This window comes from Doryrhamphus excisus, chromosome 9, assembly GCF_030265055.1.
Source record: "Doryrhamphus excisus isolate RoL2022-K1 chromosome 9, RoL_Dexc_1.0, whole genome shotgun sequence".
Taxonomy (NCBI): Eukaryota; Metazoa; Chordata; class Actinopteri; order Syngnathiformes; family Syngnathidae; genus Doryrhamphus; species Doryrhamphus excisus.
In genome coordinates this window covers 14,606,048-14,633,313 of record NC_080474.1, presented here as the reverse complement: position 1 = coordinate 14,633,313, position 27,266 = coordinate 14,606,048, and the positions used below count along the sequence as shown (strand labels likewise).

Below are 27,266 nucleotides of genomic sequence, written 5' to 3'. Positions count from 1 at the left end.
GAGAACAAATCGCTGACAAAGGAGCCCCGTCTCCCATTCAGCAGCGTCGTTAGGACAACCCAAAAAGTATTCCCGGGATAATAAGTTGGACTTCAAAGCCACCGTTTTTTTTTTTACCCCACTCAAGGGTGACCGCCTCTCTTCTTCTTTTCCCTACATTTTATTTTATTTTATTAACTCTCCCTTTCTCTCCGCGTTCACTCCATATAAGATATTTATTTTGCAGGATTATTCAGTGAGCTTCCACTGTAGCCACCTGTAATCACTAATCACATTAGTATATTAAAGATGCTGTAAAATATGCATTTAGTTCTATTATTATTAGCAGTTTTAATGCATGTACAGTAGATATATTAAAGCTGCTTTACAACATTATAATGTGCTTTTTTTTAATTGGGTGAGGATACCAGGATAGAAAAAGCTGTATATTGAAGTATATTTTAAGACTTATATGTATATTTTTTAACAATTCAATGCATTAAAACAGCCATTCTAATTAATGTGTGATTATATTTCTATGTTATTTCTTAGTCAATTGCATTATAAATATAGGAAATAGAAATAATGCTATAGAAATAATCATATTTGAATTTTGACTTTTTTATTGGATAATTTCACTGTATTGGGTGATGATGGTGGTGCAATTCTTTCATGTAAAATTTGCAGTTATGTATTTTTCTTGTATTGATATATTTTTATTAATTTGTATTTATTTCCCTATAGACACCAATGATGCATCAGAAGTGCAGGAAAGGAAAACCACAGAAAATTGCAATATTGAAAAGGTAAGGTGTCCACTATACATTTTCCTCATTAAAATCCACTTTTGATTTTTGCAGCAATGTATAGTGCTGATGAATTTTGCATGCATATTATTTGCGTTTAAAGAAGCGGCAATGCAGCCTTTCTGTGAGGGGCTTCTGAAGCCGTTTGAAGTGGTGCATAGGCCCCCCTTAATATCCCTCACCCCCACCAACAAACACACAGGCCGCACCATAAAGGGCCACACTATAGGCCTTTTTAATGCACAAATATACACAACAGCTGATTTTGATTTCTATTCTGTTTTTTTTTTTTTAACCAGCTGGGAATAATAGCTGTATGCAGGTGAGATTCACGGTAATTAAAATTTAACTTTATAGCAAAAGTCAAGAATAACAATGTGACACATAAAAAGTTACATTACGTTCTGGTATTTATTTTTGCACCTTTTTTAATATTGTAAATGCCAGTTTAAACATCAAGGGTCTGCACAATCATAGCCCATCTTTTTTTCGTTTTAACATCCATCACATTCAAATGGCACCATGCACCTCAACAAGAGCCACATTAAAAAAAAAAAAACATTTAAAAAAAAAACAAGGCATGCGAGAGACAGAGAAAGAGAGAAAATAATTCACATTACACAGCCTATTCAAGTGTTTTTTTTTTTAACTGGACAAAAATGTTTTTATAATAATAACAATTGAAAAATTTGCAAAAAGTTACAAAAAATATCAGCAGGTTACTACTATTTAGGGCATCACCAAAATTGGTTTTAATATTATTATTATTATTATTATTATTAACATGAATCTTTGGTTCTTTTGTCATTTTCAACATTTAAAAACCAGTGAATAAATTACAATTATACCAAAAAAACGAACACATGATATCACAAACATATATACAACCACGCCTTTTTTTTTTTTTTTACATCTAGCGTCTCCTGGGACATGCATTTTGCATAAAATATAGACTTAAATAGCTCTTAAATATTACAAAAATGAACCCTTGGGCGTTTTTTATCAAAATTTGTACCTCGGTTTTAGTGGAGAATGGCCCCAAAAAGTACGTTACATAGGACACTTGTTAGACTGAGTGATGTGATTTTTAATATTGCTGTAATTTTTCATGATATTCAATAGAACAGGTGTGAATTTAACAGGGAATCTGTTCCCTTTCAATCATGAAGTAAGCCTGCACTGCATCCTCGTTTGATGGTGAACATATGAAATATGTGTCAATCATAGCATCGTCCTGGGGTCCGAGTGTCTGAATGAGTCCTCATCTTCTGACTCTGACGTGGGCACCTCGCTGGAGGGGGAGTGCAAGTGATGATGATGATGCTGATGTTGATGGTGATGATGATGGTGCTGCTGTTGTTGCTGCTGGACCCCCCCGCCACTACCGCCGCTGCCCTGACACACATACCACTCATTCAGGTTGGTGACCTGCGGGGAGATGTTGGTTGTTGAGCGGCTACGGTGCTGCTGCATATCCGGGGAGAGAGGCTCTTCCAGCGGGTTCGTAGAGGCGATGTACGTGGTGCTGTTAGGGGGCGTTGGGGATTTGCAGTGCACCTTCATGTGTTTGCGCAGGGAACTCGGGTGCGTGTAGGACTTGTCGCAGCCGCGCACTTTGCAGTAGTAAGGCTTGTCGGATGTGTGCACATGGGAGTGCTTCTTCCGGTCGCTGCTGTTGGCGAACTTCCGGTCGCAGCCTTCAAACTCGCACTTGAAGGGCTTCTCACCTTTTTTTTAAAGACACAAGCAGAGCACTTTTTTAACATCTTGAATGAATAAATGCACACACACACACACTCTCGCCACATGTAACATGACTGCAGGCCCGCTGGTTACATGTGTGTGCGCGCACCACTGGGAGTTGTTTTATGTACCCTGAAGTAGAGTGGGCTATAACTCCACGCGCACGCACACTCATAAAACTATTCAATATGGTACACATGCACATTTCCTGGCCAAAGTATTAATTTTCATTATGTTATTTTTTATTTTTTTGCGGGGAAATGGGTAGGATATAAGCAAGACCACCGTGACAACAAACCAAGTGTCTAATATGCTGCACACATGTTCCACGAGTGACGAGGTGGAACAGTGCGTAAAAGTTGGTGCCTTGCAATTGGTGCGTAAAAGCAAATGAAATATGATTATTGTTTTGTTATGTCACGAGTTGCAGAAGTTCCATCCCTACAAATGCAATACGCATTAGACGTCTTACTTTTTGGACCGCTTATGTGCGTAATTACGCACCACATCGCCTCTAAGTTATCTCGGTTAGCTCGACTGACCTGTGTGGGTCCTCTTGTGGATTTTCAGGTTCTCCGAGCGGGCAAACACCTTCCCACAGCCCGGGAAGGGGCACGGGAAAGGCTTCTCCCCGGTGTGCACTCTGATGTGGTTGATGAGTTTGTACTTGGCCTTGAACGCCTTCCCCTCCCTCGGGCACTCCTCCCAGAAGCAGACGTGCGTGCTCTGCTCGGGCCCGCCGACGTGCTCCACCGTGACGTGGTTGACCAGCTCGTGCATGGTGCTGTAGGTCTTGGAGCAAGTCTTCTTGGGGCTCTGCTGCTCCGGTTCGACCCACTTGCAGATGAGCTCCTGCTTGATGGGCTGCCGCATGTACCTCAGGAAGGCCCCCGCGGGGCCGTGGGGAGCGTTCACGTTGAGGCTGGCCGAGTTGTAGCCGTGCAGAGTGGAGGCTCCGTAGTGGTCCTGTCTGGCCGCGAAGTGGTCCGACCTGGCGTACAGGTCCCCTGGTAGACCCAGGCGCATCTGGCCGTTAAGGGCATGATGCGAGCCGGGGGACGCCTGCTCGTGGAGCCCCGAGAAGAGGCTCCCGCTCTCCGCGTGGCTGTACGCACCTGTTGGGGAGATGAAGACGCCATGGTGGTGGTGGTGGTGATGGGGGGAGGAGGCGGACTGTTCGCCAAGAGCGTGCATGGCAGAGGCTGACAGTTCTCTCCTGAGGATCAAGTCCCTGCTGCTCGAGTAGCTTCCCGAGTGGGGGTGGCCCACGCCGGGGAAGCCCACGGTGCTCTGAGCCGGAGCGAAGGACGCTGCCGCCGCCGCCGCTGCCGCCGCCGCCGCTGCTGCAGCCGCCGCCGCGGTCTGGGCTTCGTGGTGGCTCTGGATGTGCTGCGAGGGGCTAAGCTTGACAGCACTGGTCTGTACCATGTGCTCCGGTCCAAATGGAGTGAGTGCCACGCCGGGGTCGTTGGCCAGCTCCCCAGGGTGGAGGTGGGCATGGTGGGAGAGAGGGTGATGCCCCCCCAACCCCGGGAAGCCTGTCATGTTCTGGTGAGGAAGGGCTTGAGTCGCTGCCAAATCCACTAATCTTAACGCGGGGTTCCTCTTGCTTAAAGGGGCTTCCATGACTACTCGCACCGGTCCATGGCGCGCCAAAACATGGAAATATGGATATAAGGGGCTGTATAAGTTCTTTTGTCCGGCTTCTAACTCCGCTTTCCCCCCTTCACTCTGTCCTCAAGCGGTTGGCAGAACACACAACAGTTGGAGCACGCAGTGGGGGGACCCGCTTTAGAAATGGCACCGCGGGTATTGGATGGATTTCGGTGACTGGCAGCTCGGCGGACGAGGCGATTGGCTGCCGTTCAGCCCAGGGGCCCAGCGGGGTTCCGCCCCCCTCCTCCTCCCGGACTCGAGCTTTGCAACTACAAAAAGTTGGGGCTCGCAAAGTTGCAGGTCGCATTCGAGTCTGGTTCCGTTGCGGAAGAGACACACGTCCACGTCGGTTCTGATAGTTCGGTTATTGGTGTTGTCTTTGATGTGAAAGTCTGTACAGAATTACCGTTTAAAAATTGATCTATTTTAGTTTTAAGACAAATATTAACCTTCCTACAAAACACTGAAAAATGTCTTAATATGGAATTTATTTTGTAAGGATTCATAAATAATGTTCATCAGCTCAGAAATGTCAACAATATTTTATAAATATGCTATTTTGACATTTGGAATTTGAGCTGCCACATAACGAATTACATTTTTAAAAAAAGACCATTTTAGTCAATTAGTCAAATTGGTAATTTTTCACATTTGACTTAAAAAAATATATTTGCAGCACTCGAGCATTGTCACTTCATCTCACATTATATGTGTGTAATATGTGTGTGCGTGTCATTGCACAACGTGTGCGTGTGCGTGTGTGTTCACCTGTCAACTGTTATTTACCATGAGCTTTAGGATGAATGGTTTCACATACACATACTGCACACACCAGTCTGCGTGCATGCAACTGAGCTCAAGTTCACAGACGGATCTGGCGCACACACACTAACACACACCCACACCCACACACTTTTGACTAGTCCCCGTGTGACAGCAGTATGACAAGGATCTGTCACTCAAATGTCTTCATTGGCATCATTGTTGTCATGCATGGTGCAGCTTTTTGCACTGAACACTCGTCATGTTCTGCAATTTAGCTCCTATATGTTCAATGTCTATCTATTTATTTGAATAAACTCAATACAAACATAAAAAAATGACTCATGTCACTGGAGTCTTCTAAATTAATAATGACATAAAACTCAATTAATTATTTGTTTTTTTAATACATAAACATTAAACATACTATTGCTTTTGGTCAAATTTGCTATAAATGCTTTTTTTTTGCTCATTTTGTACATTGATTACAATATTGGTGCAACATCATTCATTTTCTACCGCTTATCCTCACAAGGGTCGTGGGCATGCTGGAGCCTATCCCAGCTGTCTTCGGGCGAGAGGCGGTGTACAATCTGGACTGGTCACCAGCCAATCACAGGGCACATATAGACAAACAACCATTCACACTCACATTCATGCAAGATTGTGTTAAGTCAAAATATGCTTGGCTCACTTTTGGTACTAAAATTATTTTTTTCTGCACAATATTATATGATAACAAGTCAACATATCTGCCTAAAGCTTTGTTTAATAGGTTCTTCTTAAGTTTAGTATACATTTCTGTCTTTTGTAAATATTATTTGTTACATAACTAGCTAAATGTATACATTTCTTTGCATGCTTGTAGTGTTTAGATTTACATTTGGGGCAAAATTTGGTATTTTGTATTATATGGTAATTTTTTTTTGTATGTGTATATATACACATATACATATCTATGTGTGTGTGTGTATATATATATATACACGTACATACATATTTACTTGTTCTGGTGAAGAAGGGCTTATTACATATTTCATTCATTCATTCAGTCATTCTTTCGCAGGAGCCTATCCCAGCTGACTTTGGGCAGGCGGTGGGGTACAGCCTGGACTGGTCGCCAGCCAATCCCGGGGCACATACAGTATATACAATCAACCAAGCCCAAATTTGCAAAAATGTAGTCAAGAAGCTGTTTTTGGTACAATTTTTTATTTAAATTTTAGTGTAAATTCAACATTGTTATATGACTCTTTAGTCATCAATGAGATGTTACTTTTGTACAGGTATGTGTGTGGGGGGGGGGGGGGGGGGGTGCTGGGGAGTGCTGCTCAGTGCTAGAGACCAGTAAGACCACCCATATTAAGACACCACTGGGTCCTAAAATGAATGTATGGTGGGGGTGGCATGGGCACAGATTTTTTTTTCAAATCCATAACTAGGCAAGACAAACAATTTATCACATTAGAAATGTAATATAATATCCTTGTGTATTAATATACTAATTTATACTGACCTATATGATCTGAACAAAACTCATAACGATTGGTGCTGGGGTGTTGGCGGGTGGGGGGGTACACGTCTTGCACCCCTCACTCCCAAAAAACAAAGCGTCTTTGTCACAAACAGGCTCGTTTTACCGCCAGGAGTCAAGAGGGCAGCATATGTGGTCTTAAGGGGGCCAGGGGTCAAAGATCCATGAAACACAAGGTCAGTGAAAGCACCAGCAGTCGCCTTTGTAGCCTGTCAACATATTGATATTGTCATGTGTACGTAAAAAGTTGAACACCCTGGGTGATTTATCATTGATAATAATTATAATACCATAATCAACTGGTGAGTTACTAGTTGAAAACCTAACCTGAGTCGCCTCCCTCTCTCTCTCTCTCTCTCACTCCGTCTCTTATCCCAGGCTTTTTGCTGAAATAAAGAAGTTCTTCTAAATGGGGTCGGCGGACCTGACTTTGAACTTGGAACAGCTCCCCCGTTTCCCGCCGTGCCGCCTGAAATGGACTAGAAGAAGAAGAAGGAGGAGGAGAAGAACACTGCACACTGGAGGCGATGTGGCCCTCAGAGTTTCTTTTCCAGCTGGCCTCATGGAGGAAACACAACCAAGGTCTACTTCCTTCCTATGAATCCCTGTCAAGATGCTGGAGGTGTAAGTAAAAAAAAAAAAAAAAAAAAGCACACTTATTTGCTGCTTTATTTCTCCTGCTGTTATTGTAGTTTCTAATATGCTGCATTCAGTATCTGCTGGGAAAAAATGTTTTCTCTGTGCTGTTTGACCTCTCAGGTGTCACCGCTGGTTTTGTTTTTATAGTTTTCAACATGTTGCCTCCATTTGATGTGCGTGTGTATGTGTGTGTTTATGTGTGCATGTGTGTGTGCATGCGGTCAATGTGTGTCAAAGTGTGAACATGGTCAGCTTGTTTTGTTGTAGTATATTTGATTTTAATGTTTAATATTTTTACATGTGTCACCAACAAGGTTTGCACATATTATGTCTATGTATGTATAGCCAATGAGATAAATTAAGCACTAGTTGAACACATGGTAAGGGGTGGGGCTTATTAAAAATATTTTTCAGTGAAATTGTGTAGCTTTGCATCAGGAAGTCAAAGCTTTTTTGTTTGATTTTGGGTATTATTTTTGTAGTATACAAAAAGCTTAAATTTTGACTGTTATATTTGCAGACAGTATTATTATTAGTATTATTATTATTATTATTATTCCCACAATGCATTTTAATGTAACGCTTATGCAGTAAAACTGATTTTGTTGTGTAGCTTTTGTGTTGATGGCAGCCTGTATTTATTAGCAATCAATTGACAATCTAGTGCAGTGCATTTTTAATTGTTTTTGAATATTTTCTCCTTTTAATATGAGTTTGTTGTTGCACCAGATAAATTGCAATCACCAGTTCTGTCCATTTTATATGCATATATTGCAGTGTATATTTCATTGTTTGGTGATTAAGTGATGCCTTAAAATTCCCAATTTTTTAGCACTGGATAGTTTATGCTCTATACTATTGACTTCAATTTATTTGTTTTGCTTTTAGATAGGATCTGTGATTGTTTTAACCATATTGGTTTAAAATAATAATGCATTTTGGGTAATTGTATGCCTTAAAAGTCAACACTTGCAACACTTGATAATGAAAAGTGTTGCATAAAGATGACTTTAAGGCAACATATACCATAATATGCATTGGAACTATAAGCATATATGGTAAAATTAATCAAAACTAGATGTTTGGTGTCATCTTCTGCTCTAAAAGTCATATTTTTGCAGTACTTTTCATAGTGATGTGGTAACCCTTATTAGTTATGATAGTTTAAACAATATAAGCTTATTTACAATCCATTTTTGCCATATTGTGTGCCTTAGAGTCATATTTTGTGGCACTTTTGCTCTCCATGCAACTTGGTATTGTCATCATTTATGCATGCATGTGTACTTTTGTTGTATGTTTTTGCTCCGTACTTCCTCGCCTTTAAATAACCTGTATATCATTTTAGTGCATAATACAACCCCCTCATATTTTCTAGCATTTTAACATTAAAATGCAATTTTTGTTCGCTCAAGCGCCTCTGAAGTGCAGTAAAAGCCCCCGCGTCAAAATACGAACATATAAAAATCTTTGTATCTTTTATCCTCACCCCTTCCTTGCCAAGCTCCCTCTCTCTCTAAAAAAAGAAATAGACTGTAATTATTAGTGTGTGTGCGTGCGTGCGTGTGTGTGTGTGTGTGTGTGTGTGTGTGTATAGAGCGAGAAAGGCGCTACCTACCTGCCATTGGAGGGCCACCTGGGATTGATGAGGCTGGGCGGCCAATGAGACTGCGAGGATGCCGTCAAGTGGCCCCAGTTAAAGGGGGCGGAAAAGGAGGACGGGCCAGTCGGCTCAGGAGCTTTTAGACCCTCACAGAGACCAGAAACAGAATCTGACTGCTGACTCTTTACTGACAAAGACAGAGACTCGAACACCTAATTGTGTTTACTTGCAAACATCCTTGTAGCCATGCTGCAACGACTTTGCGGATAAAAAAAAACAACAGTCAAGTAAGGACGCACAAGAGGTGGATTTTTTTTTTAAATTTAAAGTCAACTTTTTAATGCTCTTGCGTGGAGCAAAGTCACGCCTGCTATGCTGTTTGCGAGTGGCAAGATCACCGCTGTTTTGAATTTGTAACAAATCCTAAAGAGAGAAAAGTAGAAGGTAAGGCGTCATGCTGCTGGATGCAGGCCACCAGTTCCCGGGTCTGGGCTCGTTCGCCCGCCACCATCCTGCAGCCGGAGACATGCAGGAGAGAGACCTCAGCCTGGCCCAGAACACTTTTGTGGACTCTGCCCACATGGGCGCCTTCAAGCTGAACCACGACCTCTCCCCGGGGCAGAGCTCAGCCTTCAGCAGCCAAGCTCCGGGCTACCCGGCGGCAGCTCTGGGCGCTCACGCCGCCCACGTCACCTCGTACGCGGGCTCCCCTTTCAACTCCACTCGGGACTTTCTGTTTCGCAGTCGCGGCTTCGGGGAGACGTCCCCGGCTGGCGGCCAACACGCTCTCTTCGGCGCCGCTGCGGGTTCCTTGCACCCTTCCCACCACCACACGGACACGCCGCAGGGCCACATCTTGTTCCCGGGTATCCACGAGCAGCACGGCTCCCACGCCTCCACTAATGTCCTCAACGGGCAGATGAGGCTCGGCTTGGCGGGGGAGGTCTTCGGCCGCTCCGAGCAGTACCACCAGGTGTCCAGCCCCAGGACCGACCCGTACTCGGCGGCGCAGCTCCACAACCAGTACGGCTCCATGAACATGAACATGGCAGCCCACCACCACCACCATCACCACCACCCGGGTGCCTTCTTCCGTTACATGCGGCAGCAGTGCATCAAACAGGAGCTCATCTGTAAGTGGATCGAGCCGGAGCAGCTGAGCAATCCGAAAAAGTGCTGCAACAAGACTTTCAGCACCATGCATGAGCTGGTGACGCACGTCTCCGTGGAGCACGTCGGCGGGCCGGAGCAGACCAACCACATCTGCTTCTGGGAGGACTGCCCGAGGGAGAGCAAGCCCTTCAAGGCCAAGTACAAGCTCGTCAACCACATCAGGGTCCACACGGGGGAGAAACCCTTCCCGTGTCCCTTCCCCGGCTGCGGAAAAGTCTTTGCGCGCTCCGAGAACCTCAAGATCCACAAGCGCACACACACAGGTAAATAAATGTCAACTTGTACTTCTAGTTCTTTATTTCGTTCTGATTCTAGCAAGCTAAGATCGAGTTCAAATCACTCTTACTCTTTTCTAGAGCTGTAGAGATGTCCAGAGTTAATTCTTCCCTTCGAATAACTCGTTAACTCTTTAACTGGTGGCTACATGCAATACCCCATGTTGGGTTTAAACAGCTTTTTGGGCTACAGTAATTATTATTTGTAGTAGATTTGTGTGTGTTTATATGTGTTTGTTGTTTAAAATGCCAAACTTTTGTCTCCTTCTACAATCAAATTTGCTTACTTGAACATGATTTAATAAAATCTGATAATTTTTTTACTTGTAATTATGGCACTTTAAAACACTACACTCTACTTCTATAATGATTAGAATGCATTTTAAAACATTATTTGTTTTTAGGAGAATTGCACGTTAAGAAAATTGCTTATATTTTAATTTAAACATGCAAAGCAATTGCGTAAAATTGTCTTTTTGTGGACATGTGAAAAAAACTAAAATTGTAGCACACATACCACACACAACTTTAAATTAATACTAGTCCTAAATGCTCACATTTTCGTCCTACTGCCCTCTATACCAGCAAGAGTTGCGTTTGTTTTTATTTACTTCTAAAATATACGTATGCAGTCATTATTTCGATTAAAATTAAATGCGAATTTTTTGCCGTTTTTATATTGCACATTTGTTGCAATTTTGCATTATAGGAACTATTTTTTTGTTTTTTTTGGAGGTGTGTGAAGGTGCTAGACAAGCCGTTACCAGCCTTTTCACATGTCCACCTATCTTGCTTTGGGGATGGGGGGGCAAGGGGTGGGGGTGGGGGGGGGTGCATGATGGGTGCCATGAAAATGGCCAGGTGCTAATTAGATTTTTATTGTCTCCCAAGCAAATGGTGCTTGCCTTCTGTGGGCCTGCTTGACGATGGCCCTGCTCCTGCACCCCCCCCCCCCCTTTTCCCTCACCCCTCCTCCTTAAATCAATATGCGCATTATTTAGGCTTGCAACGACCCCCCCCCCTCTTCCCCTTCACCCCCCATTCAGCTTTGCATATGCAAAAGGTTTAGTTGTGTTATTTTTGGTCATTAATGTATTTGAATATTGTTTTCAAATGCATTTTATTCAGCCTGAGGCTTTTTTCTGCACATGCCTGACTGTATTGTTTTTTTTTTTAAACCTTTATTTAAACAGGAGAGAAACCTTTCCAGTGTGAATTTGAGGGCTGCGACAGGAGGTTTGCAAACAGTAGCGACCGTAAGAAGCACATGCACGTCCACACCTCGGACAAGCCTTACCTGTGCAAGATGTGCGACAAGTCCTACACACATCCCAGCTCCTTACGGAAACACATGAAGGTAAACACAACACACACACACACACAAAATCATGCTGTATCTGCTTTTAGTAATGTTATTCAATCCCATCAGTATAGCATTAAATAGTATAACATGTGTCATTATAAATGAGCTTAACTTTTGTATTTTCCCAAGGTGCACGAATCATCCTCAACCGCGTCCGACTCCTCTCCGGCAGCCAGTTCAGGATATGAGTCGTCCACCCCCCCAGGCTTGGTGTCACCCACCACCGAGACCCAAAGCAACACCACTCTGTCACCGGCCTCGGCCGTTCACAGCAGCACCAGCCACAGCGGCCTCTCGTCCAATTTCAGTGAATGGTATGTTTAGGACCCACACTGAAGGCGTTTATACACACACACACATACATACACACTCACACGTACACACAGTACACAATCTAATTTCACAGCACTGGACGAGGAGATTGGGACATTTTCAAATGGTTTTGTCTCCACCATCACTATAAAATGTGTATAATAGATTGCTATTGTAAATAGTGGCTGACTTTGGTTGTGCTCGTTTGGTCTATTTGGTGTCTAGATGTTTCTTCAATGGTAGCTATCTCTCTAACTGGACTCTTTAGTGCACATAATCCAATAATAACAATTGTACTCCATATTGTGATCCTAAACTGGCAAATTGATTGTACTATACTCTATAAAAAAAGATAAAAACGCCTATATAAACTGGAAAGCGTGCCAAAGTTGAACACGGACACATTTTATCATGCTTTGTGAATGTACATTTTTTTTTTTTTAATTTTTAAAAGCTTGCCAGGCTTAACTTACTTGTGTCCTTTTTGTGTGTGTGTGTGTGTGTGTGTTCTGCAAATTGTGACAAACAAAACCACGCTATGTGGAAGGACTGTTAGCAAAAGAAAACATTTTTTTCCTGTAACGTCCTTCCTTTTTTTTGTGTGTATTTGTAAATACCAACTGCCATATTTATCCATTTGTAAGTAAATTATGGTATTTACTTGCTACAGATGAAACAGTATTTATAAAAGAATCTTTCTTTGTTTTTGTTTTTTTTAACTATAAATATGTACAATTTAAGAGCTTAACCTGGGCAGTTGTTTCGTCGTGCATTTTTGGGGTTTGTTTATGGAACAAGAAGTTTTAAAAAAAAATGAAGTGTTTTCATCCTAACTGTGATAAAACATTTGACTCCATACAAATATAATAAAAAAAATGTTGCAAGTGCTATTTTTTTCTTCCTTGTGCGTCATTTTTCTGATGTTTTCGCAATCGGGCCTCTTACTCAACACGTGAATATTTGCTGTGTGTTATGTTTAAGGCCCCTAATAAAGTGTCATGTTTTTATAAGCAGACACTTATCACTATACTTCTTTTATTAATATAAAAAAAACATTAAGGCTGCTTACTGTTGCGTACTTTGCGGTCAGTTTTTACAAAAATTCCCTATGAATTTGTCCTTTTTAATAGTAAAAAAATAGCATTTTGTCGCCTTTTAATTAAAGAACCTCGGCGGTCCACTGGGACTTTTTGACCCTAAATAAATATTCTAGAGGGCTACACTATGTATGATTATGTCAGGCACTTTTGAGACCATCCTGATCGGATTTCCAGTCTGTCTAATCTTTGGTCTGAGACGGAGTGACACGGAGGAAGTTTGTTGCGTGCAAAGTAGTCACTGCTCAATCTGTTTGATACTCAAAAGTGTTTAAAGCACTTTAGGGGTGTCTACTCCGTCTTGTATTTGCTTCTGGAATTCTGATTCGTGGCCACATTGCAGCTTGTGACGTAGGTCGATGTTTGTCCTGGTTGGTTCACTAATAGGACAAAAAAAAAAAAAAACAACACCAAGAAGGTACTTAGTAGCCTTGAACTTGAGGTTGTTGTGCCTTCATTGCAGTCACTGTTTAGTCCATGGTCCTGGCTGGCCCGTGGCTAGATGTTTAAGTCCGGACTTGAACTTGTGGTTAGTGCCATGCTTGTTTGCAGACATTTTGAAGATCTTTTGGTCCACCAAAAGTTAAGACGCTGCGATGGCTAACATCTTTAAAGGCATTATAAGCATTTTCAATGATACAGAATGTTTTAATACAATCCCTCAAATGGCTTATTATCAGATCTAACGCTTAAGTGTAGACATATGAGGAAATAACTATAAAAGTACACTTTGCTCACTAACCTGTGCTACAAAAAATATCAGTTAGCATAATCCCAATCACAAAAAAATCACAATTATTAAAATATGCTGATCTGGTAAACTTCCAAACATCTTAAATTATGCATAAAGCAAAGATTATGTCTAATATACTATGTCTAACCACGACTACACGTACAACTAACTCTTCATTTCTTTGTGAGTACATGGTCTGTACTCACTCATCATGTTTCTGTCAACTATTAACCCTTTCATTGGTCATACTGTATGTACATACTGTTGATAAGACTCTGAGGTCTCATGGGCCTTCCGTTTGTGTGGTCCTGGCTGGTCCACGAGGAGATGTTTGCCTTTTGGGTACGTCATTTGTCATGTGGTTTGTGATGAGTTCTCAAACCCACCTTATTTTTGGTTCTGGTGGCACAGCGACTTTTATGTAAACATTACAAGAAAGGTCTTTTTATACATTGTAGTCAGTGTTCAGTGTATAATTTGTTATGTTTTGGTGAGTTTAGTGAATTGTCATCTCAAACCCATCTTATGGTGGGTCCTGGACGTCTGTGAGGTAGGGGTCATGGTGAGCCTGCTTGTAGTCAGTGTTCATTCTGTAATTCTTGTTGGTCCGCTACGTGTTTTTTCACTTTTAGGTGTTAATCATCAGTGATGTCATGTGTTATGTGACTTGGCCTCAAAAACATTTCCTGTTTGGTTCTGGAGGTCCAAGAAGAGACTTGTTGTGCATACAGTAAGTTGTACAGTCGGTGTTTTCAATCTGTGTGGTCCAGGCTGGTCTACGTCCAGATTATTGACTCAAACTGGCCTGTATTTACTTATTTACATGTGACATGTGTGTGTCTGTTTCCATGACTTTTGTGTTAATTCTGTTTACGTTTTCAACATTGTTAGGCTGAGCAGCATGGCATAGTGTGCTTCTCTGCAATAATGATAATAAACTATAAGCAAGGAGTGGCCCAGTGACCTCTGAGGGGGAAGAAGCCACGAGCTGCAGGGAGGGAGGAAAGGTCATTTATGCTCAGTGGGTCCACATGGTGCTTGGTTCCTGTTCTGCTCCTGCTGGGTTCATATCGATCCACCGCTAAAGGATGCAAGCTTTTTTCTTCTTCTTTTTCTTCCCTTTTCTCCTTTTTATGGGCCTTTTTTGTGTTTCGAAGTTATTTTTTTACAATACAAGTGTGCATCTTTTACTAATCTTCAATTCCTCACACTATCTAAAACATGATGGTTTGTTTGTGTGACGTCTTTTCTCATGATAGATATACATTTATTTAAAAAATATATATATTATTGCATAACGTAAATACAGTTAAAGTGTTAAATAGTGTGTCTGTGTATGCCATGTATGTATGCTTCATGCCGTTGAACAATTAATCTAATTATTATGTGTACTATATGTGTGTGTTATGCTCCGTTATGCCAGATAAAAATGTGAAATAAAACACTTTCTTATAACACACCAATGAAATCCATTCATTCATTCATCATGGTGTCAGTCATACTAAATTAAAAACATTAATGACATTCAAACAGAACAGATAATTTTTGTTTTTCTAATGAAAAAAAATCAAATAAATGCAATCAAAGTTTACACCATCACTTTCATGAAATGATAAATAGATAGCAAAGTATTTCAATGCAGTCAAGATGCATTTTTACAAGTGCAATTATGTTACATTAATCTCATGCAAGCTCTTGTTTGGGCTGCTTTTTGGGATTAACTGAACGCCATAATCTTCAACACACAAGTGTTGTAAAATAACACTAATATCGCTTCAATAATCCAAGCCATGTAGTAACTTATTTAATGTGTTTTTTTAATGGTTGCCGTTATTAAACATGATCCTGCATGCTTTTAATGACCTGGGTAGTTAAAATGGTGTGACTTTTTGACATTTTGCAAGGTTTATACTGTATTCCTTGAGGTCAGGGTTTGCGGAAACTTTTTCAGATCAAAACCCAAATCTGAAATCTGGCTCCTCTACAGGACGGACATATAATAAAAATTCATTATACATTGCTGTAACATCTGCATGGAATATGCAGTATATACATACTGTATGTAGAGGCTAATAGATAATAATAATATATGTTGAGCAGAGATTCGGGTGAGAGAGTCAATCCAAAATTCCATAAATTCCCAAATTTCATTTAAAAAGTCTTAAAAGAGTATTTTTTTTGCATTGTATTTTGAAATGCAAGCATGAGTCCATTTCTTCCAAAGTGTACTTTTAGCAGTCATGATCAAATAAAAAGCATCCATCAATGCAAAATGGCTACCTTAACTTAAGTTAATATTAAGTGTGATTTGTTATTTGTCACCACCCTTCCACCCCTCCCTCTGAGTGTGTGTGTGTGTGCTGGCACTGCGGTCCACATACAGCAGCCTTCCTTTGCAAATCCGCTGCCTTTCATCCGAGATTTTGCAAAAAGCCGCCTGTTCCTTGCACACACACATACATGCAGAGCAGCGACAGAGCCGGAATGGCTTCCTTTTTCAAGGAAGCTGCTGCAGGCCCCTCCCATTTTACAACATAAACACTCAGGAGTCTTATTGTTGTCTCCCGGCCTTTCTCAAATACTCAAACTATTGATGTCCAGTGTGTAGGACATTGGCTATTTGGCATCTGTGTATTTTTTGTTGTTGACTGTTATCAAGAAGGCAGCTTAAGTTGTACAATTTTGTCACTGCAAGCTGTTGATGCAGCATTCAGAACAAGCATGTACGCCGTGTATCCTTTTGAGAATGATAAAAGTTTTACACCCTGCAAAAATGTCTCACGAGGATGGTGCTTTAAAAAGCTTTAGATTGGTGCTGCATTCAGGCTGAAAACTTGGCAGTGTGGTGAGTTTAAGGCTTGCAATGTGATCATCCCGTCAGGCAGCGGCTATAAAGCCCCTGTCCCAACCCACTGGACTTGCAATTGTGGGCAAAATTTGAGGATGAGTATGGCCTCAGTACGGATTTGGAAGTATGCAGACACTATGTTGCACTTTTAGTGCAGGAGGAACTTTGGTTGTGTGTGAGGCTGCGTCGGACTCCAGGCGATGTGTGACGTGCTGCGAGTGTGACGTGTGAGCGTTTGTGCCGCGCTTGGAACAGGCGTTGTGCACACTGATATCACACAATCTCCTCTCTAGGCACAGAAGAGGGAGTCAGCTGCATCTGCGCTTCATAAGGCAGCGGATAAACCTGCTTTTCATTCAGGTTTTGAGTTAATAATGTGAGAAGACTAGAAATAAATGCATTGTGAAATACAAAATGTGAGTTGTGGATACCAGCATTGGTAATAGTAATGGTGGAATTTTATTGAGCCAATTCAAGAAACAATACAAGCAGTTGATGTTTGCTAAATACAAGGATGAAGAGTCTTGAACCAGTCATGATGTACTATACATATCACTATATTGACACTTACTATGGTACCCATTATGTCATTGGATGGTCATATCACCTCGTACTTCGGTACTAGGTACATTATTAAAAAAACAAAACAAAAAAAACCTTAAACTGTATTATGGAAAGCAGGAAGAGAACAAATGTAACAGTTACTGATTGTAAAAGAACCAGATGGAGGGGTAGGATTTAATAAGCTTTGCTTCTTCCTACTCTTTTTGGACATGTGGAACTGTGAACTCATTATGTGATGCATTCAATTGTAATCTGATGCATGTTCAAATGGTAATGGTTTTATTTCATTTGAACATGCATCAGATTACAATGTAATGCATGACATAAATCAATTCACAGTTCCACATGTGCAAAAGGAGTAGGAAGAAGCAAAGCTTTAAATCCTACCCCCTCCCCCATTTGTTACTTACTTTTACAATCTGTTACTGTTACATTTGTTCACTTCCTGCCTTCCTGGCAGGAACGTTTTGTTAATGTTCTGGTAAAATGAGCATATTGACTTTGTTTGGCTTGAAATAAGCTCTGAAAATAAATGTTCCGAACCTTTTTGTTTTGTTAAAGGCGTGACAGTTCACCAAAATCTTGTGAGACTTAAGTTTTGCAAGCTTTTCAGGAACAGATGTCACCCATGAGGCTCACAGGCCACACAGCTGGCACCTCACGTCGTTTTTAGGTGACCCAGACATTCACACTGCAGTTGGAAGTATAGTCCAGTCCACAGTTTACCAAAATCTTGGGATTCTTCAGTTCAAGGAGCATCTAAAGAAATATGTGCAGTACCAATTAGTTTTGTTAAAAGCACAACGTTTCACCTAAATCTCCCTCGACTTCAGCTCTGCAGGTATTTGACAGATAAACAAAAAGTCTAAACGAGGTCTATGGTCCAAAACGGGAAAACTGCATCATTTGTGTGGTTTGAATGATCTGAAAAAATTGTGTGTTTCTGCACCACAAAAATTTAAATCAAAGACAGTATTTTTGACAAGATATTTTCCCTACAAAGTTGGACTACGTATCTAAAATAAGCCTACTGTGTACTCAAATCTGAGCTATACCGCCAACAGAATGTGACCAAAACTGCACTGAAAAAAAAAAAATAAAAAAGGAATTGCATTATCAACCAAACTGAACAAAAATAAAGACGCCAAATTAAAATCAACAAAAGACCACAAAACCATCCATTTCATTTTTACAAGGAAATATGGTCTCCGTCCTGCCTGCTCAGTCCAACATGGCTGAAGGCAACATCAATCATAAAAGAAGAAAGATGTACTTAAAATCACTCGCGTCCCTCCACGTTATCCACCATGTCATCAAAGATCAGAACTTAACTTGTCGTTAAGTATTACAGCACAGGTGTTGTCTTATTTTTACACTTGTAGGACAGCGTGGTGCATGATATCCGCTTCCTTGTTCGCTGCGTCAGGCAAAGGGTGAGTAATTTTGTTGTGATTTAGTTTTATTTTGTCTTTTTATAATACTTATTTTTCACTTCACAACAGTTACCAATGTTACCTAAAATATGGCAAACTGTACAGTTGAAAAAAATGATTAGGATTTGATTTGTTATGGAAAAATGCTTTGAAACAACAACACATTGGAGGTCTCCACACGGAAATCTGCAAAAAATCCCTCCTCCTTTCAAAGCCACACTGCCAAGGAAATTTTCCCATTTCCCCATCACCTGTTAACATGCAACTTTTACCTTTCATCTTCAAACACAGCAGAGACGCGCCCTGAGGGACCTCATGAAGGACCCCATGAAGGACTGACTGGCTGGTGTGGGCCTTTATAAGCAAACCTGACAGGTAATAGAACAAACCTTGTGGCTATTTTGCATCAGTTTGAGCTAGTCAAAGGTCCTCTATATGACAGGATGCGGTTTTTAGGGACCCGCTGCAGAAAACAAGAGTCAAAAGATTTAGAAGTAAGAATCTTCATACTGCAAAAACACTAGTCAAAGATACTTTTACTGAAAACTACCTACTGCAAAAAATATGCATGTCCAAGATTCTATATACTATGACTCTGTGTTGTCAAAGGTTCTTATGTACCTACTTCGAAAATCTATTTTGGTGTTTTGAGTGAAAGATTCTCTATAAAAGAAGCTGTTTTGCCAAAGATTCTTTGTATGCCTAGATGCTTTTTATGCTGTAAAAAAAGTTCAAAAATACTAGTAAAGGATCATCTATATGACAGGCGACTGATTTTTAGGGCAAAACACAAGTGAAAGATTTTGTATGGCAGCATTCACACTGTAGGGTATGATGCCCAAATTTGATTTTTTTTGTTAAAATCTAATATTTAATGTGGTCATTCACATTAAAAAAGGGACTTTGTCAACGTAAACTCAAAGTGTCTGGGAAGTGACGCTCAAGCACAGAGCACGATGGTAAAGTCTTTGCAATGTTTATATGGAAATAAACATTGCCTCAATTGGTGCTGTTTTTTGTGGCAATTTCTTGGGTTTTGTGCAAGAGGAGTCAACTTTTTCTGAACCATAAGATTTAGAAGAAAGAGGGACAACACAAACTCCTGTGCCAGGGAGTGTGTTAATGGATGTTGGAGCCAGGACTTTTGAAAATAATTTTGGTGTCGGTAAGCATAGCAAAACACACCTTTTGATGACGTATAGGTCAGTTACATGGAACCTCACCTGTAGTAGTTTGCATACATATCAGGTTTACTGTATATCCGATACATACACATACAAATGAGGTCTGAGTCGCATTTGAAAAAAAAATCTGAATTTTACAACCTACAATGTGAACACAGACTTTATGACAAGGTACTTTTTAGATGTACTGGAAAAAGCCCAGTCAAAGATCCTCTATGTGGTGGAGAACTGCTGTTTTGAAGTATCTACCCAAAGTCACACCGATTGATCTTTCATTCTGACACTTCAACAAAAGTTGCTGATGAAAGTAATGATATGCATGTAGATTTGTTCCAAGTCATTTGTTACTTGTTGCGAATAATTAATTAAAGTGTGATCCTTGTTTTTATTTCTGTTAAAGATATGAAAGAAATGTTCTAAGACTATGTTTGAAACTTGTCACAAACACATTGTACAAAACTTCCCGACACTTTCATCTTGATTTCATTTGGAACTTTGAAATATATATATTCATTCATTCATTTTCTACCACTTTTCGTGGGGGTGCTGGAGCCTATCCCAGCTGTCTTTGGGCGAGAGGCGGGGTACACCCTGGACTGGTCGCCAGCCAATCACAGGGCAAAATATATATATATAAAAAATGTTTTAAAGAAAAAAATGGCTTGAATGAAAAAGGACGGGGATCAAACCTTTTGCTTTGTCCATAATGCGGACTCTTGCTGGCCGGGTCATTATCGCTGGGATCTTAACCGCGTTTTGTCTGCTGCTTCCATTCACCAGAGGAGACAAACTGATAACTCGTGTGGGCTTTGTCACATGCTAATTAGCAATGCTAGCCTTTTTTCTTTTCTTTTTTTTTTTTTTGAAGCATTTGCTCGAAACCCATTACTTATAACATTATCAGTGTTGTCCCAAAAAAAAAAAAAAAATCAAACATTTCTGTAAAGTTTTGTTGCCACTCCGCAGGCGTCCAATCACATTGCACCCCCGTTGACATTGTGGCGTCTTCCTGGAGAATCTTGTTGGACTAATTTGATTGACTTTCACCTCCATTTTTTTTTACCCTTCTTGACAGTGAAGACCTTTCTGGTCAGTAAGCGTATTGACAGCCAGTCGCTTAGCACTCGACATGTCAATGCACTGTGCACTCTTGTCATGTTAGTGTGTGTTTATTTCCTCATTGATTGAACACCGGCATGTTTGCTAGCAATCTAACACACGATGGCTCACTCACTGTCAATAAAATGCGGGTAGAGTGCTGCCTAGAATTTCTTTTTTTCTGTTCATAAGTTCTGTTCTGCTAAGTATCACAATGCTAATTAACATGAATAAGCAGGCTTTACCAATCAAACTGGCCCACTCTTAGCCAAGCTGCAGTTTTGCTTAACATTGCTAGCATAGCCGTACCAAAGTAGACAAATACTGTGTACAAGGTTGTCAACGAATGTTTACCCTTTCCTGAGTTTCAAGTTTTTTACACTTAAATGTTTCAGATCATCAAACAAATTTCAATGTTGAACACAAAATGAGGCAGCACGGTGGTCGAGTGGTTAGCACGCAGACCTCACAGCTAGGAGACCAGGTTTCAATTCCACCCTCGGCCATCTCTGTGTGGAGTTTGCATGTTCTCCCTGTGCATGCGTGTGTTTTCTCCGGGTACTCCGGTTTCCTCCCACATTCCAAAAACATGCTAGGTTAATTGGCGACTCCAAATTGTCCATAGGTATGAATGTGAGTGTGAATGGTTGTTTGTCTATATGTGCCCTGTGATTGGCTGGCGACCAGTCCAGGGTGTACCCCGCCTCTCGCCACAAGACAGCTGGGATAAGCTCCAGCACCCCCGCGACCCTCGTGAGGAAAAAGCGGTAGAAAATGAATGAATGAACACACAATGATGTTTTTCAATGAAAAGTGTGGAAAAGTGATTGCCCCTTAAACTTAACAACAGGTTGGGCCACCTTGAGTAGCAACAACTGCAATCAAGCATTGACAGTAACTTGCAATGAGTCTCTTACAGCGCTATGGAGGAATTTTAGCCCACTAGTCTTTGCAGAATTGTTGTAATTCAGTCACATTGGAGGTTTTGTCCGGCATGAACCACATTTTTAAGGTCATGCCACAGGATTCAGGTCAGGACTTTGACAAAGTCTTCATTTTGTTGTTCTTCAGGCAGTCTGAGGTGGACTTGCTGGTTTGTTTTGGATCTTTGTCCTGCTGCACAACCCAAGTTGGTTATAGCAATCACTTTTTCACACAGCGCCATGTAGGTTTGGATTTTTTTCTCCACTAAAAATAATAAGTTTTAATTTAAAAACTGCATTTTGTGTTCAAAATCTGAATCTTAATCTGAAAAGTATGAAGCTGGAGTTTGAACTGGAAACCTGAACAGGTATGATTGTCCCCCTGCGTTTAATACTTTATTATCTGCTATAATACTTTATTTTCTACTCATTACTGTGTATTAAGACATTTTGGGCTCCAATTACTGCAACCCGAGTTCATGAATGTGAACATACTGTATTTTTTTGGACCAATGATCAAAATCAAAGTTTTGTATGTCCAATTGCAGCCAAAATTCCAATATAGTAGCAACTAGTGTACTTTTTGTTGGACGGAGGCTTGCTACCACAGACAAGACAGTTGACACACTGTGACAGATGGCGACGCGTGTAAACAATGTCAGCGGCGCACACGTGTGTCAGCGTGCTGTCAGCTTGATAAATAGATTTTTGAAGGATGGTGCTATCATTTTGCCACATATGAATATAAACATGACTAAAAAAAAAAACATATCTAGAGGAAGGAAAAGCAAGCTTCGCTCAAGCCTTCCCTCCCTCCTGTCCCAGCTTAGTTTTTCTTCCCTTGTCTTGCAAAGCAGGCGTTGATGACGGGCGCCCAGGAGTTCCAGGGGTGTCGCTTCAGTTTACTTCCCACCTCTAGTCTCCAGAGTGGGGGCTTGCTTTGCTCATCGCTTTGGGGGTGGAGGAGCACCACACTGGCGCTCTCGTTCCGCCAACACTTTACAAATAAATTCGACACTTTGCTGGCAGACGATTGCATTTAAAGAAGGGTATTAGTGACATATATTTTTCACGTCTGGTAGGGGGAAAAAGTACTTTCCCTCCAGTTTGGAAGTTGTCACTGCAAGCTGTACGAGTCTTGAAATCCGCCTCCCACCTCCCTGCCTCTTGCTGCTATCCTTTTAATGGACAGGGTGCCACAAAAGCAAAAGGGAGGAACTAAGCAGCGTTGAGGCCTTTGGGGACCCTGGGTCCTTAATCAGGTGGCTGAGGTGCCCCGTGGTAAAGAGCAGAGCGTTTATGGCATGTTAGCACACGTCTAAACGGGCCGAGTGGACATACAGACAGATGAGTTCATCAGCTGAAGGATTATGGAGAGCTCCCATGCTGATCGGTAACTAGCACGCGGCCCTCGGCGTGTCCTTGTGCGCGGCGGACGCTCATTAACAGCAGAGCGATGGTTGATGGGCAAACGGGCCTCGTTATGGAAGGCTTTTAGCACCAAGCTGTTGGACATAATGACCTCAGCCAAGGAGGTTATGTTTTCATTCATGTGCAACTTCCTGTCAGTCGGGATCTTATATGATGAGGAGCTGTCCTTCCAAGGATGTTCCCATTTAATTCTTACCAGAATCCATGAAGTCTGTAGGGGGAAACAGACCTGATCTGATGTTGCAATAATTTGATTTATGGATGGAAAATCCATTTGAAATCTGAATATGTCTGTAAAATATCTTCAGATTAGTTTGTAGGGTTTAAGTTTACATTTTATAGATCTGGATTATAGATCTTCTGATAACATTTCAGAGGAGGGGCTGCACGGTGGTCGTGTGGTTAGCACGCAGACCTCACAGCTAGGAAAGCTGAGCTCAATTCCACTATCGGCTATCTCTGTGTGGAGTTTGCATGTTCTCCCCGTGCATGCGTGGGTTTTCTCCGGGTACTCCGGTTTCCTCCCACATTCCAAAAACATGCTAGGTTAATTGGTGACTCCAAATTGTCAATAGGTATGAATGTGAGTGTGAATGGTTGTTTGTCTATATGTGCCCTGTGATTGGCTAGCGACCAGTCCAGGGTGTACCCCGCCTCTCGCCCGAAGACAGCTGGAATAGGCTCCAGCACCCCTGCCACACTCGTGAGATTAAGCAGTAGAAAATGAATGAATTTCAGAGGAGTTAAAAACTGTTAAATTTGGCTTTTCATCCCAAAATTTAATGTGTACTTTATGCTGTTATTGAGTATAAATGTGTCTTGCATGCTGGCCGCTCAGCCAGAAGAGCTGTAAAATCTGGGTTTGTATATCCATCTCAGTGTGATCTCCAGGTACTACAACGTCCTCCAAATTCATGCTGAAATGATAATTTGAGCATCATTGTTGCCGTAGAATTGTCCATTTGTCCAATTGTTATCCTGGACAATCTCTCTCAACTACATATAACAGTGCTAGGCAAAACATGTCAGGGTGTTTACACTAGTAATCACATGGCTTTTTCTTCCTTCTGTTGCCAAACACTTTCTCCTGTGGAGTTCGTTTAAATGTATGAGGAGTGTTGGTGTGTGCCTTATCTATAACTACATTTCTACAAATATCATTTACATAATCACTGACCATCTAATTACTAATTGATAAGAATCAACATGCTTTCAGTGATGCAGTGATGCAGCAGCTGGCTATGGGTCTTTGAATTGCTGACTCCAAATTGTCCATAGGTATGAATGTGAGTGTGAATGGTTGTTTGTCTATATGTGCCCTGTGATTGGCTGGCGACCAATTCAGGGTGTACCCTGCCTCTTGCCCAAAGTTAGCTGGGATGGGCTCCAGCATACCGCCACGACCCTAGTGAGGACAAACAACATAGAAAATGAATTAATAAATGTTTAAGTGCGATATAAAAACTTGGAATTCAAGCAATATTATTTTGATATGATGAAAACATGATTAATATGTGATTACATATTTTATCATTAAATAGCTTGTTGCATGATCAGATAGTATTAAAGTTGAGAAGAAAATGGTGCAATTTTTCAGTCAGAATGAAACAACAAATTCTATAACTGTTGAACTTTTGGAGTCTAGTTATTTGAATTTTTGGAACGTGTATCATTGTTAGATCATCAAAATTGTTAGTTTTGCATAATCGGGGCCCCGTATCGCTGATTCTACTGTATGTACGTACATGAGAAAATTTCAAGATGCCGCTTGGGATGAATTGTGGGTGTCAATGACCATCAACCATGTATTTGTTTTTCTTTTGATGATATTTAGGAAAAAAAGGTGCATCATTGACAAACATTCCCAGGCTTTCACAGGCAACATAAAAAGATGTGATGGGCCACATCTGCCCCCCCCCCCCCCCCCCCCCCGCACCTAGAGTTTGACACACATGTCCTTCGTGACCTTCAAATGATGTTCCCCATTGTTGCTCATATGCAAGAAATACAGTGGCACCTATAGGTACAATGTCTTAAAACTAGAATGGTCAAAGAGACTGTCTAAGAGTTATGGGGTGTAAATATTTCACTGTTTTGGCTGATTTTGCAGCTTTACATTTCAGCATGACTTTATGTGACCCACCAAACGTGCCTTTAACGCAGCAACCTTTTTAGGGCGAGGTTCTTGTTAGCTGGACTCGTCTTTCCAATGTACGTTTGAAAAGCATTTCATGCCTCCTTGGTCCCAGCGTGACCCTACTTTGTCAGAGAAAAATGCACCGTAAGCTGGTGGACATGTCAAGCCACAGTATGGGGTCCTTACATGTGCCGTAATCCCAGTGATGGCCTTTTAACCCTCCGCGGATCAACAGCCTGACAGCAGAACATGGAAAAACAAATGGGGACCTTGAAAAGCATACGGCTCTTCTTGTCTGCCCTCTAACTTGTGTGGTGGGTTATTTTTTTTTTTTACCCAACGTGGTCACTGTTTGTGTTGAAGAGTTTCATTGTCTTTTGTTTTGCTTTCAGCTCATCTTGTTGGTGCATCTTTTTTGCTCTGGCCTAGAGTCAAATATCTGGAGAATGCTATTGATTTTCCACTAGCATTGTTTCACCAAGGTTGATGTTAGAGATTCCTGTTTAGAATAACCCATGAATACTTTGTTTACATGTTGTTGTACTCTTGTTTATTTGATTTTATGTGCTAAAAATGCTTTGTCCAAAAAGCAACGGCTTTAAGCTACCAGAACCAAGGCATCAATATATTTTGCAAGTAAATCTATTTTGTCAAGTTTATCCATGAAAAGATGACTCCACTATAACACAAGGAACCACATTTGGAAACTTTAGTGGACACTCAGTATCAGGTAGTAGAATTATGTAATATCTTGTGAATATATTGTAGACAGTAGAACTGTTACTGTATACCACGTATACTGCATTTTTGGAGTCACGCCAAAAATTATAGCAAAAATTTTCGGTACATTCCGAGTTAGCATACAATATTATGGGCATCTTGTGGAGTTATTGATACACTGTGTGAGTCCAACATATTTTTTCACAAAATGTCCCAACACAGAATATTTTCATCAAAAATCTGCAAATTTGTATGGTCTTGAATACTGAACCGAAAATTGTTGTAAAATTTCAGTGAGTGTTCCAAGTACAAATTAAAGTTGCTGTTTTTTGTTCTTGTCATCAAATAAAATCTTCATTTATGCAGTTTTATCGAACTTAAGTGACAGATTTGTCCCTGAAATCGATAATCACAGAACCATATTTGGTAACACATGCGGGTGTCAATATAAAAGCAGCGTTAAAAATCTAATAAATATGACTTCTTTCATATATAAGCTATTTTGAAAAGCTTAGAAATTAAGACAATTAAGAAATGCACTCTAATAAGTGTACAGGATTAAGTCGCTCAAATAATAGAGTGGCCTAAAAGGGATTAAGTTCTTCCATCTTAAATTTATGAACTACATCACCCCCACCCCCCTCACTTTTACTAATAAAGCCTCCTTCCCTGCTGATGGAAAATTGCTGGTTTACTTCAAGCAGCGGGGGGCCTGGCAATCAGTCCTTCGGAAAAAAAAAGCAGTGCCAGGTTAACCTGCTGTGATCGTGGACCCAAGGGACGGTGCCCCACCTCTGCTTGACGTGCAGGGGCTCCACTCGCCAATATGAGGCATGCCCAACGTAACAATGGCGCTCACCTGCTTTAGTTTGTTATTATAATCAAGCTCATTCTGTTGCTATGCGCACAAAAATGAAGTACATAAAATGTCCTGGTATTTTGTTAGGAATTGCGCATTTGACTGCGTGAAGCAAATACGGCATTGTTTGAATGCAAATGGAAAACAATAGAGAGAAATGTACATTACTATACTGTCATTTTACAACATGCATACATCTTGTGATAAAAAAAGAACATAACATTTGACTGGTTTCAGAATCTTGGCATGTTTGTTTCATAGAACAACGGCATGAATGGAATGAGCCCTTTGGTCAGTCATACACTTTCTTTGTCTTGGTGGGTGGAGGCAGGGATCATAAGCATAGTGGAAATTTAATGACTAAATTGCAAATGTATTGTGTAGTAAATCGTTA

The 27,266-nt window shown here is 41.0% G+C and overlaps 2 protein-coding genes across 2 annotated transcripts; one reads left to right on the top strand and one right to left on the bottom strand.

The window, feature by feature from the left end:
• The first annotated feature begins 723 nt into the window (after nucleotides 1-723).
• On the top strand, nucleotides 724-12,735 carry zic2a (zic family member 2 (odd-paired homolog, Drosophila), a). Its single transcript, XM_058081792.1, has 7 exons — nucleotides 724-785; nucleotides 2,013-2,204; nucleotides 6,576-6,656; nucleotides 6,859-7,104; nucleotides 8,717-10,158; nucleotides 11,364-11,527; nucleotides 11,663-12,735. Exons 5-7 carry the CDS (start codon nucleotides 9,177-9,179, stop codon nucleotides 11,855-11,857), a joined length of 1,341 nt encoding a protein of 446 aa, XP_057937775.1. The 5' UTR covers nucleotides 724-785; nucleotides 2,013-2,204; nucleotides 6,576-6,656; nucleotides 6,859-7,104; nucleotides 8,717-9,176; the 3' UTR covers nucleotides 11,858-12,735.
• zic5 (zic family member 5 (odd-paired homolog, Drosophila)) lies at nucleotides 1,132-4,266 on the bottom strand. The gene is made up of 2 exons (XM_058081791.1): nucleotides 3,071-4,266; nucleotides 1,132-2,512 (listed from the first exon to the last, which is right to left on the bottom strand). The coding sequence occupies exons 1-2, from the start codon at nucleotides 4,152-4,154 to the stop codon at nucleotides 2,007-2,009; spliced, it is 1,590 nt and encodes a 529-aa protein (XP_057937774.1). The 5' UTR covers nucleotides 4,155-4,266; the 3' UTR covers nucleotides 1,132-2,006.
• Nucleotides 12,736-27,266: the final 14,531 nt, after the last annotated feature.